The 16,329-nt window shown below is 45.6% G+C and overlaps 1 protein-coding gene across 2 annotated transcripts in view; it reads left to right on the top strand.

Annotated features, from left to right (window-relative positions):
• LOC136825509 (ras GTPase-activating-like protein IQGAP1) overlaps window positions 1-16,329 on the top strand; it is a 235,338-nt gene that overhangs the window by 16,535 nt on the left and 202,474 nt on the right. For both annotated transcript variants that reach the window (XM_067082078.1, XM_067082077.1), the window contains exon 5: window positions 15,668-15,825. In XM_067082078.1, coding sequence (XP_066938179.1) covers window positions 15,668-15,825 — 158 coding nt within the window. The remainder of the gene's footprint in view (window positions 1-15,667; window positions 15,826-16,329) is intronic.

Here is a 16,329-nt window from a genome sequence, read left to right as displayed (position 1 = left end):
CAGGATTGTTCACTGGAGCTTATCAAAGGATTTCGTGAAGTATTCTGCACGTTTGGTAGCCTCTGTACTAAATTACTCAGCTTAGTTGGATTATTTGTCTTGATTGTGACTTATTATGTCAGACACTAGTGTTTCTAGTAACCAGTATTGTAGCAAGGGCTGCAATACCAGGTTGACATCTTCTAAATATGACTCACATTCAATTTGTTATCATTGCCGAGGATAAATTTGTTCTGACTTGACATGCATAGAGTGGAAACTGGGACGACGGTATATGGAAAATTTTAACTAGACAAGTTAGAAAAAGCTAGACAGAGAAAGGCATCTGCTAGAGCCGAGACTAGGGCATCATTGTCTTCTTCACCTAAACTGGTTCTTTCAACACCTGTGACTGCTTTTTCTCCTATTCCCAGTTCTCTTATGCTCCCTTCTGCTCCGTTACCTGGCTTCCATCCCTCTGAACCTAGTACCATTGCCAGTCTCGAAGCTCGGATTGACATCAAGTTTGACGCTTTAGTGGATACCGTTGCTCAACTAGGAGCTTCAGGGAAAGTCCTTTTAGACCAGGCAAGTGTTAGTGATCCTGGTGCAAGTGTTTTGTCAGTGGAGGGGGTGGCTACTCGTCCCACCGATGCTCTTAGACGGAAGTCCCTGCCAAACTCCCCTAAACCTGAGAGACAAACCGTAAGTCCAAGGGAGGTTGGTGGGGTTTGCTTCCTTAGCCGAACATGTTGCTATTTCCCAGGTATCGGTGGATAACCGCTGGAAAGGTGTACAAGTATACCTCACACCTTATCTTCCAGTGGATCAGACTCTAACGAGTCCAAAGGACGCAGCTGGCATTTCCAAGGCTCTTCCAGGCACTTGAAAAGGCTTACAGTAGAGGGGCAAGCTCCCTCGATACTGCATAAGTGACAGGAGCCCTCTTGTAGTTTTTGGGACAATGTAGAGCTCCCAGTGGCTTCCAAGCACCCAGTGGCCTCTAAGCGCCAAGTGGATGCCAGTCGCACAATGGGAGCAGATTGCCCCATGGGATCAAAGTGCCCAGTGGCTCCAAAGCTAACAATGGGAGCAGTTCGCCCATTGGCTTCTGATATCTCGGTGAAAGCTAGACATAGCGAAGTGTTAGATTATTCTCTGATTTCTGAAGGTTCTTCTGATTCGGATTCTCTGTTAACAGGCGGGCAACCTGCTGCAGTGCCGTTGTTGAGAACTCTGTCCCTCCCCTTCGCTCAAAGTTGACGTCTGAACCTCTCCCTCCGACTCAGGACTCCTCGCTTACCTCGATTCATTGTCATTTGGATAATATCCTAGAACTTCTAAAGAAGCCTTTGACTACTCAGGTGACAGAGGAAGCTCAGCAAGACTTGGCTATTTCCTCTGTTTCTTCGGCAGAGGAGGAATTATTAGAACAGGAACAGCCTTCTATGTCTTATGCATCCCTCCTGAATTATTTTATTTTTCGTTCTCCCACTTACTTTTCTCTTGCAGCGCTGTCTTCTCCTGGTTCTGCTTTATGTTACGACAGCCCGTGGGAACAGGCAAGCTACCCAAGGTGGTATTTATCCATTTCTTCTAAGAAAGCGTTGTCAGGCATTGACTCTTGGTTATCCGAGAACAGGGGGAATGTTTTGTTCTCCTCCGTCTCGACTGCCTAAAAGGAGATATGTGTATTATGTGACTGGGGAAGCTCCATCTTTGGGAGTTTCTGCCTCCTCTCAAGGGCACTTATCCGGCCTCATCAACCTTGCACACAGATCTTCATTCGACTCAGCCAAGATCATGTTTTTCCCCAAAGAATTGGGTCATATAGTGAAGGAACCTTTAAAGTGTTTGAAATTTTCAGTCTCCTTGACCAGACTGTGGGGCCTTAACTAAAAAAGTTGAGGATTGTGCTTCGCTTCCCTTCAAGACAGTTTTGCAGCAGATTGACTCAGGGTACTTTCTTGCACTGATAAAGCAAAAAGAGATGGAGCCCAGGAATTAGCTGCACTTTTTTTTGACCGGCATTCTCAAGAAAACGGAGCTGTGGTGCTCGTTCACCACCAAAGGAGTTACCCCTTCTCAAAGATCCTCCCCCCTTTTTTGCTGTGATGGACAAAAGCATTCTTGTCATACGAGCTACAGTAGAACGTGTAGCAACGGAACTTCAAAAGAAGGCAACTCATGACCTGCTGGCGCAGTCAACCAGACAGCCTAAGGATTCGAATCGTAATCCTATGGTTTCCTTTACACCCATGCTTGAGCCTCAAATCCATTCAGCCAATCAGTAAGAAGTCTACTGCCAGACCCTCCCCTAGCAAGTGAGCATCCGGTCCTCTGTATCCCAGAGGCCGCCAGATTGCTTCAGTTTTGGGAAAGAGGGAGGCAAGGTCTGTGGAGTCATGTGTACTGAAGGTGCTCAAAGAAGGTATTCTATCCCATTCATGGAGAAGCCCCCATTAACGTCTTCACCCATCTCCTTGGAGGCGTGTTCAGAAGGCTTGGAGAGATTTTTGACGCTCGCAAAGGTGGTTTCAACTATTCTCACGAAAAGAGCAATAGAGGTGGTAGAGGACTTATCCTCGGAGGGGTTTTACAACCGACTGTTTGTTGTTCCCAAGTCATCAGAAGGTTGGAAACCTGTTCTGGACGAAAGCGCTCTGAACTTCTCTCTGCAGATAACGGAGTTCAAAATGCAGACAATTCACTCAGTTCTCTCTGCTGTTCAACAAGGAGATTGGATGGTATCCATCAACATGAAAGACGCTTACTTTCATATCCCAATACACCAGGATTCCAGGAAGTACCTGAGGTTTGTATTCCAGGACAGAGTCTTCCAATTTTGGGCTCTGTGCTTCAGTCTGTCCACAGCCCCTCAAGTCTTCATCAGAGTACTTGCCCCTCTATCGCAATGGGTTTACCGGATGGTCATCAAGGTATGCTTGTATCTGGACGACTGGCTCCTATTGTCATCATCCAGGGAGAAATGTACGGAGGACCTAATAAAAACTCTACTTCTGGCCCAGGACTTGGGCATTGTAGTCAATCAACAGCAATCCCAACTAGTCCCATCTGTTTATAGTCTGTTTAGGGATGAAGATAGACTCTCGGAATTTTCAGGTTTTTCCATCCGACAAGAGAGTACAGTCTTGCATTCAGAAAGTCAGACACTTGATCTTCAGTCCTGCTCAGCCAACGCTTGGGTGAGCCTCTTGGGAACCCTCTCTTCCATCGAGATGTTCGTGTCATTGGGGAGACTGCATGCGAGACCTTTGCAATTCTTCCTAAAGGCCAGTTGGAGCAGGAAGACCACTGGATTTGTCCATCTTCCCCATCACTCGGAGTAAAAGTAGACCTTCATTGGTGGGAGATTTCTTGTAGGAAAGTCACTACATCAATTGAACCTGAACCTAAAATTGTTCTCTTGACGTATTGGTTCTGGGTTGGGGAGCAATCTTAGGAGACTTGGAAGCTGCAGGGACATGGTCTCTAGAGGAGAGGAAACTCCATACAAATCTAAAGGAACTGAAGGCAATTCATCTGTCTCTGATTCGGACAACACAACCACAGTGGCATACATACGGAATCGGAGGAACTCACTCTTTTTCTCTGTGCGAAGCAGCCAGAGATCTCTTCCTCTGGGCTCAAAGCAACAACACCCAGATACTCACCCGCTTCGTTCAGGACAAGTTGAACGTTTTTGCTGATGAGCTGAGCCGTTGCAAAGAGGTTCTACCCACAGAATGGTCGCTGCATCCACAGGTGTGCACCAACCCATGGAAATGGTTGGGAAAGCCGATGGTAGGCCTGTTTTGAGAAATCATTGCCTCCCGCTGTATTGCTCTCTGGCCCTGGATCCTCAAGCATGGGCAACGGGATGCGATGCTCCAAGGTTGGTCGGACCTGGAGGTTTATGCGTCCCCACTATTCAGTCTAGTGAGGGAAGTAATAAACAAATTCCAATCACACCATAATACATCAGTGGTTCTGATTGCTCTGTTTTGGCCACAAAAGGAATGGTTTCTGGACCTCTTAGAACTTCTGACAGACTTTCCAAGGCTCCTGCCACAGAAACAAAATCTGCTCAACCTCATTTCAGTAGGTTCCATCAAGGATTGTACACTCTCGCTCTGACAGGCTTCAGACGGTTAGGAAGCTTGTCAGAGCAAAAGGTTTTTCAAGAGAGGTTGCAAACACTATTGCTAAATGTAGGCACGACTCTTCTACCAACTCTCAGTTGGCTGTATTTTGCAGGTGATACAAGAGACGTGGCATCTCTTCTTCTGAGACCTCTTTAGTCCAACTAGCAGATTTTTTTACTTTATCTGAAGATGTCTCGAGGTTTAACAACGTCCACAATCAAAGGCTACACATCTATGCTGAATTCAGTATTCAGTCATAGAGGTTTAGATATATCCTCAAATCAAGATATATCCGATTTAATTAAGTCTTTCGATACCTTGAAACAGAATGTGCAAACTCCAGTTTCTTGGAACTTGGATGTTGTGTTACATTGGCTTTCAGGTCCCCTTTTGAGCCACTTAACACTTCATCATTCAGGGATTTATCTAGGAAGACTTTTTTTTTCTGGTTGCTTTGGCCAAAGCAAAAAGGATTAGTGAGTTACAAGCTCTGGATAAGCAAGTTGGCTTCTCCCAAGAAGATGCAGTATGCACGTTCATACTAGGGTTCTTAGCAAAGAATGAAAACCCTTCCAACCCATGGCCTCGATTCTTCACTATCAGTAGCCTTACAGGGATACTTGTACTTTTGGACCAAGAGAGAGTCTTATGCCCAGTGAGAGTGTTAAAACACTACCTCGAAAGAACCAAGAAAATCAGAGGGAATTTTTGTAACCTCTGGTGTTCAGTCAAAAACCCATCACATCCTCTCTCTAAGAATGCTCTCTCCTTCTTTCTGAGAGAAGTAATTATTGAGTCTCACTTGGGTATTCAGGAAGATGCCTTACCCTTGTTTAAAGTAAAACCCCCTTGGCCTTTGAGCAGTAGCCACGTCGTTGGCTTTTAAGCGCAATCTTTCCCTCTCTGCAATCATCCAATTGACTCATTTGAAGTGTTGATCAGTTTTCGTCAACCACTACTTGTGATGTGGAAACAGCATTGGAAGACTACAGTGCTCTAGGTCCTTTTTCCGTGGCTGGCATGGCACTAGGGAATGAGGGGTAGAAGTAATACTTCTGTTTCCTCTATCTCCTCGCCTTGTTTAAGGTTGTCAAGTTTTGGGAACCCTGCGGGTGCTTGGTACCTGGAGTACCCACCAACCTTGTCTTTTAATGGATTGGTATTATTTTTAATTTGGTGTAAAGGTTACAAAGTTTTTTATGGTCGTTTTGGTGTTTTCTACATCACCGCCAGGGGAAGGGTACTTGTATTGTTTTGCTTTAGCAGTCATAGGAGTACTCCCTGACTGCAGAACTCCCACTAAAAGTAGGGAAAACTCCTGACATTGCTGGTCATGCCCCTACGGGTCAAGATGAGCAAGGACCAAGTCTCATCGACTCTCCCTCTACAGGGACATCAAGAGCCTCTTCATGAACGTGCCAGTCAACGAGACAATTGAACATATCCTGAATAGGGTATACAGATGTAAGGACACACTGACCATGAACATCCCCAAAGAAACCCTAAAAGCCCTTCTCAAAACATGCACTAAGAAGGCCCCCTTCACCACCCACAGGGGACATCTTTACTGCCAGATCGACGGCATGGCAGTGGGATCCCCTTTAGGGGTCTTATTTGCCAATTTCTACATGAGTATTGTAGAGGAGAGGGTCTCGGTAAGATCCCCTGCTCTCCTCAATACTACAGGTATATAGATAACACCTTCGTGACAGTGAATAACAAAGAAGACCTAGAAAAACTAGACTACTTACGAAGAATGTTCCGTCCTCTGTCTCACGTGTGAACGTAGTGTTGACGGTGCCCTTCCCTTCCTGAACATTCAAGTGCAGCAGACCCCATTGGGTTATACCACCACAATATACAAGAAACCCATGAACCCTGGTTTATGCTTTAATGCAGTGGTTCCCAACCTGGAGGAAAATTTGAAGCTACCAGGGGGGAAATAACTACACTACCTACTAACTAAAAAAAATATCAGATGTATTTTATCATGAGAGAGAGAGAGAGAGAGAGAATGTCTGTTGCAGATGGGCGGGTAACTAACCGCTCTCTGTCTAACTATTTGTTTATCAGTATATTTGTCTATAATGGAAAAATAAATTAGTAAGTCGTCACAGTGTGTTTTAACTACTCTTTCCCTCATACACATGAAGGGGGAAATCTGGAGGGTTGCACTGGGTGCAGGGGGAAATGACAGGAAAAAGGTTGGGAACCACTGCTTTAATGGGTCCAGTGAGTGCCCGGACAGGTATAAAAAGTCTGTGGTTGAAGCCTTCGTCCGTCGTGCCCTCTCACACTTTTCCACGTGGAAAGGAACTACAGAAGAGATTGACAAATCAGCACAAGTACTCCTTAACAACAACAACTCTAATCACATGGTTGAACAACAAACCTGAGTCTCTATAAATAACTGTCACTGGGAAAGCATGACAGACACCGGAAACAACCATAGTAAGTCCATAAAACTATATTACAGGAACTACATGCACCAAAAATATGCAGAAGATGAGAAGGCCCTCAGAAAAATAATAAATGAAAATATAACCCCTATTACAGAAGATGACAAAATTGTCCTGATAATATACTATAAAAATATGAAAACAAGCCAGTTATTACTTAAAAACAACCCTGCGCCCCCAGAAACATCTTTGAAGAGTATTGTCATCTACAAATTTACATGCCCGGTGGAAAGATGCACCACTCTTATATCGGGATGATGACTACCAAACTCCAAGCATCTCCTGTCACCTCCAAGAAGGAGCTGTTTTTGTACATGCAACTTACCCGTCAGATATATACTTAGCTATAGTCTCCGACGTTCCCGACAGAAATTCAAATTTCGCGGCACATGCGACAGGTAGGTCAGGTGATCTACCATACCCGCCGCTGGGTGGCGGGAATAGGAACCATTCCCGTTTTCTAATCAGATTTTCTCTGTCGCTGGTTCGGCAACATCTGTTGTTGGTTCCTCCTGCTTAGATTTTCATTTTTCGCTTGCTGAGGATTATTTTGGACTGACCTTTGGTGATGTATTGGATCTTTGGCTTGGCATACGCTTTTGTGGATTGATTTTGATTTTGGCTTTGGATTTTTCTGTAAGAATGTCTGATCAGAGTGTTGCACCAGTGTTTCGTGTGTGTGTGTTAGGTCTGATTGTAAGGTGAGACTACCGAAAGCTTCGGTAGATCCTCATACTGTGTGTTCGAGGTGTAGGGGGAATGATTGCTCTATTGAGAACACTTGTGTTGAATGTGAGAATCTCACTGATCTGGAATGGAAAGCTTTGAACTCTTATGTACGCAAGTTGGAGAAGGATAGAGTTAGGAAGGCTTCTTCTAGAAGCTCAAGTAGGTCTCTTTCTAAGGAGGTAGAATTAGAACCTAACACTCTTCCAGATTCGCCTGTCACTCCTGTTGTTTCAGCTCCTTCACCCTTCGTCGAACCTGTGGATTTGTCGTCGGAGATGGCTGCAATGAAGGCCACGATCCGCAAGATGCAGTTGCAGATGCGTGCTTTGGAGGAAAAGAAAGTGAGAAGTGATAGTGATGTGTGTAGTGTCCCCAGTGTAGTGGAGGGGGACTGGCTCCGCATCGCTCCTAGGCCTAGACCTCTTCCAAACTCCCAGACCCAGTGGAGGAGGAATGTCGACAGCCGCAAGGGGGATGAAGAGCGCTCCCAACGGTCAGGCGTCCCTTCGGCAGCGCCTGTTGACGCGTCCCAGGCTGCCTTAGATCGCCATAGAAAAGGGATCTTGAAGAAGTGTTTCTCGTCTTCTGCTTCTTCTTCACCCAAGCGTGGTTGGAGTTCGGCTGAGGCGTCGCGCCCTTTGAAGAGGACTTGGAAGGCTCCTAGAGGAGACGCATTGGACTCCAGCCCTGAGCGCTTCCCAGAGGGTTCTCCCGTTGCTAAGAAGAGAACTCGAAGATCTCCCTCCTCTTCTTCTGGTGGTCAGGAGTCCACCAAGCAGATCCTGGTGGGCCTCCAGGCTCAGCTCGCTGCTCTTGCTGGCTCTTTATCAAAGAGCTCTTCAAGAGACTTTCTTCGTAGGAAGGATGCCTCTCTTCCGATCAAGTCCTCCAAGAGACACTTTTCTCCCAGCAAGTCATCTTCTGTGAAGCGTTCTTCTCCTGTTAAGCGCCCCTCCAGCAGCAGGCGCTCCTCTCCTAGGCGCTCTTAGTCGGCGGATAGCGCCTCTCCTCCCAGGCGCTCGCGCCCTCGTCGTCGTCGGTCTTCTCCTGTTGGAGATGCTTTCTCCCCAGTGAAACGCTCTTCTCGTCAGTCTCGTTCTTTGCCTCGTAGAAGCTCCTCCCCAGCCTCCCTCCCTTCTGGTAGGCGCCCCTCTCCTAGCAAGGGCTCCTCTACCGTTCGAGCCTCTTCTCCCGTCAGGCGCCAGTCATCTAGCAGGCGCTTTTCTCCGGATCGTCGTTCTTCAGTGGACAAAGGCTCCTCTCCTTCTAGGCGCTCTTCTTCTGGCAAGTGCCCTTCTGCTTCCAAACGTTCTCCTCCTCCTGCAGGCCTGGAAGTGTTATCGGAGGACGAAGCCCCCAAGGATATCAACGTTTCAGATTATAAGAGGTTGACAGCTTTGCTGGTTCAGGAGTATGGAGAATCCCTCAAGGTACGCTCCGCTGTCAAGCCATCTTTTCCCGCAGGAGACTGTTAAGGAGGTCTCTCGTTCCTTGTCTGAGAAAGCTTCTCAGGATCTGCTAGGCTTCAGGACCAGTCAGTCTAAAAGGATGAGACCTACTGCTCCCCCTTGCTAAGAAGGAGAAGGCCCCTTTCAGGAGCCCTTTCGAGGATCCAGGTCTATCAGGGCGTAGACCTGAAAGAAGATCAAGACCTTCAGGACTCCCTGCCAGGAAGTCCAAGTGAGAAGCAAGTCCTCCAGACGCCAGTAGGTGCCAGACTTCTGAAGTTCGCGAAGCCTGGGCACAGAAGGGGCGGACGAATGGTCCCCCTCTATCTTGAGGAAGGGTTACCTCATTCCCTTCATCTCGAAAGCCTCCCTTGACAACAACTCCGAGGAGTTATCGGCGAGATACAAGGATCCTGTGCGGAGGCAAGCCCTTCTGCTAGCCGTCGAGCAAATGCTAGCAAAGGCTGCCATAGAACCGGTGCAAGATCTTCACTCCCCGGGATTTTACAATCTGCTTTTTCTAGTGCCAAAAACTTCGGGAGGGTGGAGACCGGTTTTGGATGTGAGCTCCCTGAACTCGTTCGTCATCAAGAAGAAGTTCTCAATGGAGACGACGTCCTCTGTTCTGTCGTCTCTTCGTCAAGGAGATTGGATGGTGTCCCTGGACCTTCAGGATGCTTACTTCCACGTTCCCATCCATCCCTCCTCCAGGAAGTTCCTAGGTTCATGGTAGGCGGAAGAACCTTCCAGTTCAGGGCTCTGTGCTTCGGACTTTCCACAGCTCCCCAAGTGTTCACGACCATTCTCAGGAATGTAGCTCACTGGTTGCATTTGGAAGGGGTGAGGATTTCCTTGTATCTCGACGATTGGCTGATTCGTGCCAATTTGGAAAACCGTTGTCTGGAGGACCTTTCTCGTACATTAAGACTGGTTCAGTCTCTAGGACTTCTTGTGAACCTCGAGAAGTCTCAGATGATTCCTCAGCAGGAAATTGTCTACCTGGGGATTCTGATGGATTCTCGGGATTTTCGAGCGTTTCCCTCCCTGGAAAGAAGGGAACGCTGCCTTCAAAAGGTGACAGACTTTCTAGGGAAAGACAGATGTTTGGCGAGGGAATGGATGAATCTGCTGGGGACCATTTCCTCGCTGGAACAGTTCGTTTCTCTAGGAAGGCTTCACCTAAGACCTCTACAGCTCTTCCTGAACGAATCTTGGGATCGGAAGTCCCAAGAGTTGTCAGACTCCTTTCAGATTACAAATCAAGTAAAGGAACATCTCCATTGGTGGTTAGACCCCCAGAAACTGGGTCTAGGAATTCCTCTTCAACTGCCGAACCCTCGCCTAGTGTTGTTCTCAGACGCGTCGGAGTCGGGTTGGGGAGCAACACTAGGCTCGGAAGAAGTGTCAGGCACCTGGGAAACAGATCAGAGGTCCTGGCACATCAACAAGAAGGAGCTAGTAGCCATTCATCTAGCGCTCGTCCGATTCGAACGTCTGGTCAAGGGGTCAGTAGTCCTTGTAAATTCAGACAACACCACAGCCCTGGCTTATATCAGGAAGCAAGGAGGGACTCACTCCTTCTCCCTGTACGTCGCAGCAAGGAGCCTTCTGTTATGGGCGGGGGAGAGGAACATCGTTCTCCTCACCAGATTTGTTCAGGGAGAAAGGAATGTGAGAGCGGATCTGCTCAGCAGGAAAGACCAGGTGCTTCCCACGGAGTGGTCTCTACATCAAGAGGTTTGCGAAAGGCTGTGGTTCCTGTGGGGGAGACCTCATATTGACCTCTTTGCCACCCATTGGAACAAGAGATTGGAGAACTACTGCTCCCCAATCTCGGACCCCAGAGCAGTAGCAATAGACGGCCTTCTCCTAGATTGGGAAGGTCTAGACGGGTATGCTTTTCCCCCGTTCAAGATTCTAGGGGAGGTGATAAGAAAGTTCGTTTCTTCAAAGGGCACCAAGCTCACCCTGATCACTCCCTTTTGGCCATCCCGAGACTGGTTCACAGAGGTACTGGAATGGATGATAGACTTTCCCAGGTCGCTCCCTCTCAGGAGCGATCTTCTCAAACAGCCCCACTTCGACAGATATCACAAGAACCTTCCCGCTCTAAACCTAACTGCCTTCAGACTGTCGAAGGACTGGTTAGAGCGAAGGGATTTTCGCGCAAGGCTGCGAGGGCTATCGCCAGAGCCAGAAGATCCTCTACCTTGCCCCTCTACCAGTTGAAGTGGGAAGTCTTTAGGAGATGGTGCCGAGCTCAGAAAGTGTCCTCTTCCAGTACCTCTGTAATGGAGATAGCGGATTTCCTTCTTTATCTAAGGGAACAGTGTAACCTGGCGGTTTCTACCATCAAGGGATATAGAAGCATGCTTTCCTCAGTTTTTAGACACAGAGGTCTTAACATCTCCGAAAATAAGGACCTTCACGACCTTATAAGGTCTTTCGAGACGTCTAAAAACAAGTCCCCTAGACCTCCCAGCTGGAATTTGGACGTGGTCTTAAGATTCTTAATGTCAGATAAATTTGAGCCTCCTCGATCTGCCTCTTTCAGGGATTTAACCAGGAAATCGTTGTTTCTTTTTGCTCTTGCATCTGCTAAAAGATTGAGGAATTACAGGCTTCGGAAGGTTCAGTCGGCTTTAAGAAGGACTCTGCGATCTGCTCCTTTAAGCCTCTCTTCTTAGCAAAGAACGAGAACCCTTCCAAACCTTGGCCTAGGAGTTTTGAGGTCAAGGGACTCTCCACTATTTCAGGACAAGAGCTAGAGCACACTCTCTGTCCAGTAAGAAGCCTTAGATGTTATCTGGAGAAAAAGAAACAGCTCGGAGGCAACACTGAAAGTCTTTGGTGCTCTGTCAAGGATCCTTCAAGAGCAATTTCTAAGAACGCCCAGGCTTTCTTCATTAAAGATGTTATCAAGGAGGCTCGTCTTTCTTGCAAGGACGAGCATTTACAGCTCCTAAGAGTGAATGCTCATGAGGTGAGAGCCATAGCTACTTCTCTGGCTTTCCACAAGTCTTGGTCCTCCAGTCTATTGTGGACTCTACGTACTGGAGATGTAACTCAGTGTTTGCTTCTCATTATTTGAGAGATGTTAGTGTTACATATGAGAAGTGCTTCTCTCTAGGAGCTTACGTATCCGCGGATTCGGTGCTGGGTCAAGGAGCTGAAGCTAATCCTTTTTAGTCTAACTAGTTGGTTGTTTTCTTTTAATGCGTGGTTGTGTTTTTATGGTCGGCTGGAAGAGAGTGTTGAGATACTCTCTCTTTCATCTTGTATCACTAACAAGGTTAGGCTTGGTCAGGTGGTCAGGTTTGGTTGTTAGCTCCTTGTAGTTTTTATTATTACCTAGCTCTGTCATGTAAGAGGATAGCCCCATTGATATGATTCAGGTAAAGGGCTCTGTCTTGTAAGTGGGTTAATCCCCATTGACACGATCCATAACAGGCTCTGTCATGTAAGTGGGTCTTCCCCATTGATATGATCCAGAAGGGCTGTCAGTCATAGGTCACTTCCTCGCTGAAGCTCTTGAGGCATGCAGACTCATAGACAGTATCCATGAAGTCTTCTGCCCAATCAGGTAAGAACCATGGTTTTTGTTTATCCTACAACATATGTTGTTTCCCGTTTTTAGTTATTAGCTGTCTCTTGCCCTCCTCCAAGGGTGCCAATCAGCTAAGTATATATCTGACGGGTAAGTTGCATGTACAAAAAATGATATTTTTATGATAAAATAAAGTTTTGTACATACTTACCCGGCAGATATATACGACATGGCCCTCCCAGCCTCCCCTCAGGAGACAGGTGGAAGAGAAAATCTGATTAGAAAACGGGAATGGTTCCTATTCCCGCCACCCAGCGGCAGGTATGGTAGATCACCTGACCTACCTGTCGCGTGTGCGCGAAATTTGAATTTCTGTCGGGAACGCCGGAGACTATAGCTAAGTATATATCTGCCAGGTAAGTATGTACAAAACTTTATTTTATCATAAAAATATCATTTTTAATCATTATGCTCAAAAACACCAAAGAAGGCCCGAAAGAGAAGAAGTCGTAAAGAACACCAAAATCATCGACCAGGCAACGGACCGCCGATCCTTACGGCTTCTCGAAGCTCTACATATTTTAGAAAAAAAGCCGAACATCAACACGGTGAAGGAAACCGAATTTCTCCCTACCACCATACAAAGAAATTTAGGAAACCAACTGACACCGGACTCTGGCGAGAGAGAAAGTGACAATGAGAGAGAGAAAGAGAAAGAGTGATAGAAAGAGAAAGAGAGCCAGCACCGGACACAGAAGGCAGATTACCTGAACAACTTATAATCCTGGATAACAGCCACTCCTAAATTCCAATAGCAGTTAGGCCCAGAAGGTCTCAACATCTCCGGGCCCAACTTCATCACCAACCTAGGACCAACCAAAACACAGCTGAATACCTGACAACTGTACACCCCCGCTTGCTAATACCCTTGTAACCTGCATGCAATTCCATTCACTCTTTGAAAATAAACGCCAGAGCATGTTTGAAACGTCAGAGGAAATAAACCTAAGAAAACAGAAATCTTTGTGTCTCCTTGGGAAACCTGATCTGTCAGCTACAGGCTGAGAAAAAAAGGATAAGAAGAATAGAGAAGACTGTATAAATTAAATGCTTCTTCAGCAACTGTGTGGATACTGCCAATAATTAATTTTATCATGTTATCTTATGTATCTAGATTGTGTGTACTGTATTTGTATATTCCATGTATACGGCCTTGAGCTGAAATAAAGATTATTATTATTACTTATATTATTATAATTATTTATTATTATTATTTTATTTTATTTTATTATTATTATTGTTATTATTATAGTACTGAAGGGTCTTGCTTTGTCAGTACCCCAGCAGTCAGTTGGATTAACACTTTTGAGAGGTGGTCTAGCCCATTTTTAAACTGATCCTGGGAAGGTGATCCAAATGCCCCATCTGAATTCAGGCTTACTAATTGAACTTACCCTTGGGTTTGCTGCTGAATCAATACAGATTGTTGTGGCCATAGCCAGCTTGTGTTTTGGAGCTGGTGAATGAACTGATCTTTGGTTCAGAGGGTTCCCTGATGTTTTACAGAACAAGGCAGCTTGTTCCCTTGTTTATTCCCCTGGAGAGATTCTGTATGTTGTGATCTTCCCTCTTGGCTTGTTACCTTCAGGTCAGGGAAGACCTAGCTTGATGGCTAGATGATGGGAACCTTGTTGTAGTTTACTTGAAGTCACCTTTTGAGATGCTGCTGTTTTCTAAAGTGTCAAAAGATTGGCGGCACTCGCCTGAACAGTGTAGGCTTCAGGTGTGTGGTCAAAGGACGAGTCTCATCTACACATCATGCTTTGGCGGCTAACCCTACAGGCCATCCAAGAGCACATGGTGAGTCACTGTAGTCTTGGTGAGCTACAGCACTTCTGTAGTGGCAGAAATCTGCAAGCAGAGGTAGGCCTCCCTTCACCTTTGTCAGATACATGATTGAGCAGGTTGCCATGCCATTGAGCTGTCAGCCAGATATATTTCAGGCAGAAGGAATGTTTGAGCAGACCAGCTCATCCACCAGGGCCAGGCAGTAGGGACAGTGGTCCTTATTCCCCTCGCTTGGTGGAAAGGCTGTTTGAGCTTTGGGGAGGACCTGTGATCAACCTATTTGCCACATGGCTAAACAGAAAGTTTCCAGTTTTTTGCTCCCCTGTGCCAGATTCCTAGGTACCCCTAGAAGACATATTCCAACACCCTTGTGACACTGGACTTTCCCTCAGTCTAATTCACTGAACATTCAACCAAGTGCCAATTGCACTGAGGCTCAGAATGACCCTGGTAGCTCCTTGTTGTTCCTATGCTAAGTGGTTTCCTGATTTACTGGTTCTCTTGGTTGAGTTGCTCAGATAGATTCCCTTTTGTCCCACTCTCCTTTGTCAGCCCCACATTCATAGGTATCATCACTTGGTACAGCCCTTCAGCTGCGTGCTTGGAGAGTAAATTTTTTTGCAAGACTGCTAAAATGTCCAGGTACCCCCAAAAATCTTAGGCTAATGTGTGCTAGTGAAAGTTGGCCTTCTTCTGTGATCAGTGTTCCAGAAGGCCTTTCATTCCACTCCCAGAAATTCGAGGGTTTAGGGGTGGATTTTTCAGCTACAGTCGGAACCCATCAGTTGTTATGAATCAGATTTTAACTGCCATCTGACCTTTGCCATGTCTCATATGGATCACGCTTGGTTCTCTGAGATGTTCCTGTAAGAGCTTAATGAGGCTCAGGGCCCTATTTGTCTGGCATCCATATGCCAGAGCAAATAGGTTGTAGGAGTCACTACTCCCCTGCTCACTGTCGTGATAGGGGACATGACATTTCTCGGTGGAGATTCAACCTGTCAGTCATTTGAGAGACTACCTTCCTTTTTAAGGGATGGGCCTCCTACATAAAGGGCAATGGTTTGTATTCCCATAAGAACAAACAACAAATCTGTAGAGTAACTTTTATTTTTATTATATACAAATATTTAGTTATTTGTATTTTTCCTAGGTACACAAATCAGAGTCTTTTATCACATCCCCCACTTAGTCCTTGCTAAGGAAGGAAAAAGTGCTCGGTGACAGCAGATAAGTGGGGATCCCCTTACCTCTACCATGTTACAGCACTGATTCCAGTTTGCGCTATAGAATACTCCTGCGAAAAGGCTCAGGTTTATATGCCTTGGAAAAATACAAATTACTTTTAAAAAATTGTGATATTTATTAGTGTTTAAATTTACCTTAGGTATCATACATCACAAAAACTGATATGCATTACATTCTTGATTGAATATATTAATTTTCTGTCAGTTTGTATTGTGCTGCTGTTTAGTTCACAGACTAGTGGTTTTAACTTTGTCTTTTTTGCAGATGAGGTTATGAATGCCATGATGCAAGAATTGAGCAAGTATGGCTGTCAGATGCCTCAGTTTGGAAAGATTGGAGGGATTCTTGCAAGTGAACTACAAGTTGATGAAGCTTCACTTCATGCAGCAGTAATTGCTGTAAATGATGCTATTGAAAAGAAGGTACTGCATGTGAAAGGTCTTATTATTATGACTGATTTTTATTGCATAGTCTTTGTCCTTGCAAGTTCATATGCTCTACTGGCACTCATTTCCAAAAAATTTGTTGTATCATTCCAAAATGAAAGTTTTACACTTCCAACCACTGCCTCAGTCCATGACCTTGTAACTATGCAAAATGCAATAAAAACCAGCAAAAGTTTCTTCAACTGAAATGTTTGACTGAAGAAACATATTCATAAATAGCCATTCTTCACCCCTTTTTGTGAGAGCTAATCAGCAATCGTGAGTTAATAAATATGAGAATTAAAATTGCCTCAGTACCAGAACTTCCCAATCAATGGACTGCTCTCAATTTCTTACCTTCTACTTAACAATACTATCTTACTGTTTAAAAAATTATGCATTTACTACTGAACATAGACATTTTCCAGTTAATACTTGTGAATCCAAGCACCCAAAGATGAAACAACTATGACCAAACTGGGTGAAGCCATCTTGTCAGTG

This window comes from Macrobrachium rosenbergii, chromosome 37 (assembly GCF_040412425.1).
Source record: "Macrobrachium rosenbergii isolate ZJJX-2024 chromosome 37, ASM4041242v1, whole genome shotgun sequence".
Lineage (NCBI taxonomy): Eukaryota > Metazoa > Arthropoda > Malacostraca > Decapoda > Palaemonidae > Macrobrachium > Macrobrachium rosenbergii.
Note: the sequence above shows the minus strand (reverse complement) of the source record. Positions and strands in the feature narration are given on the sequence as shown.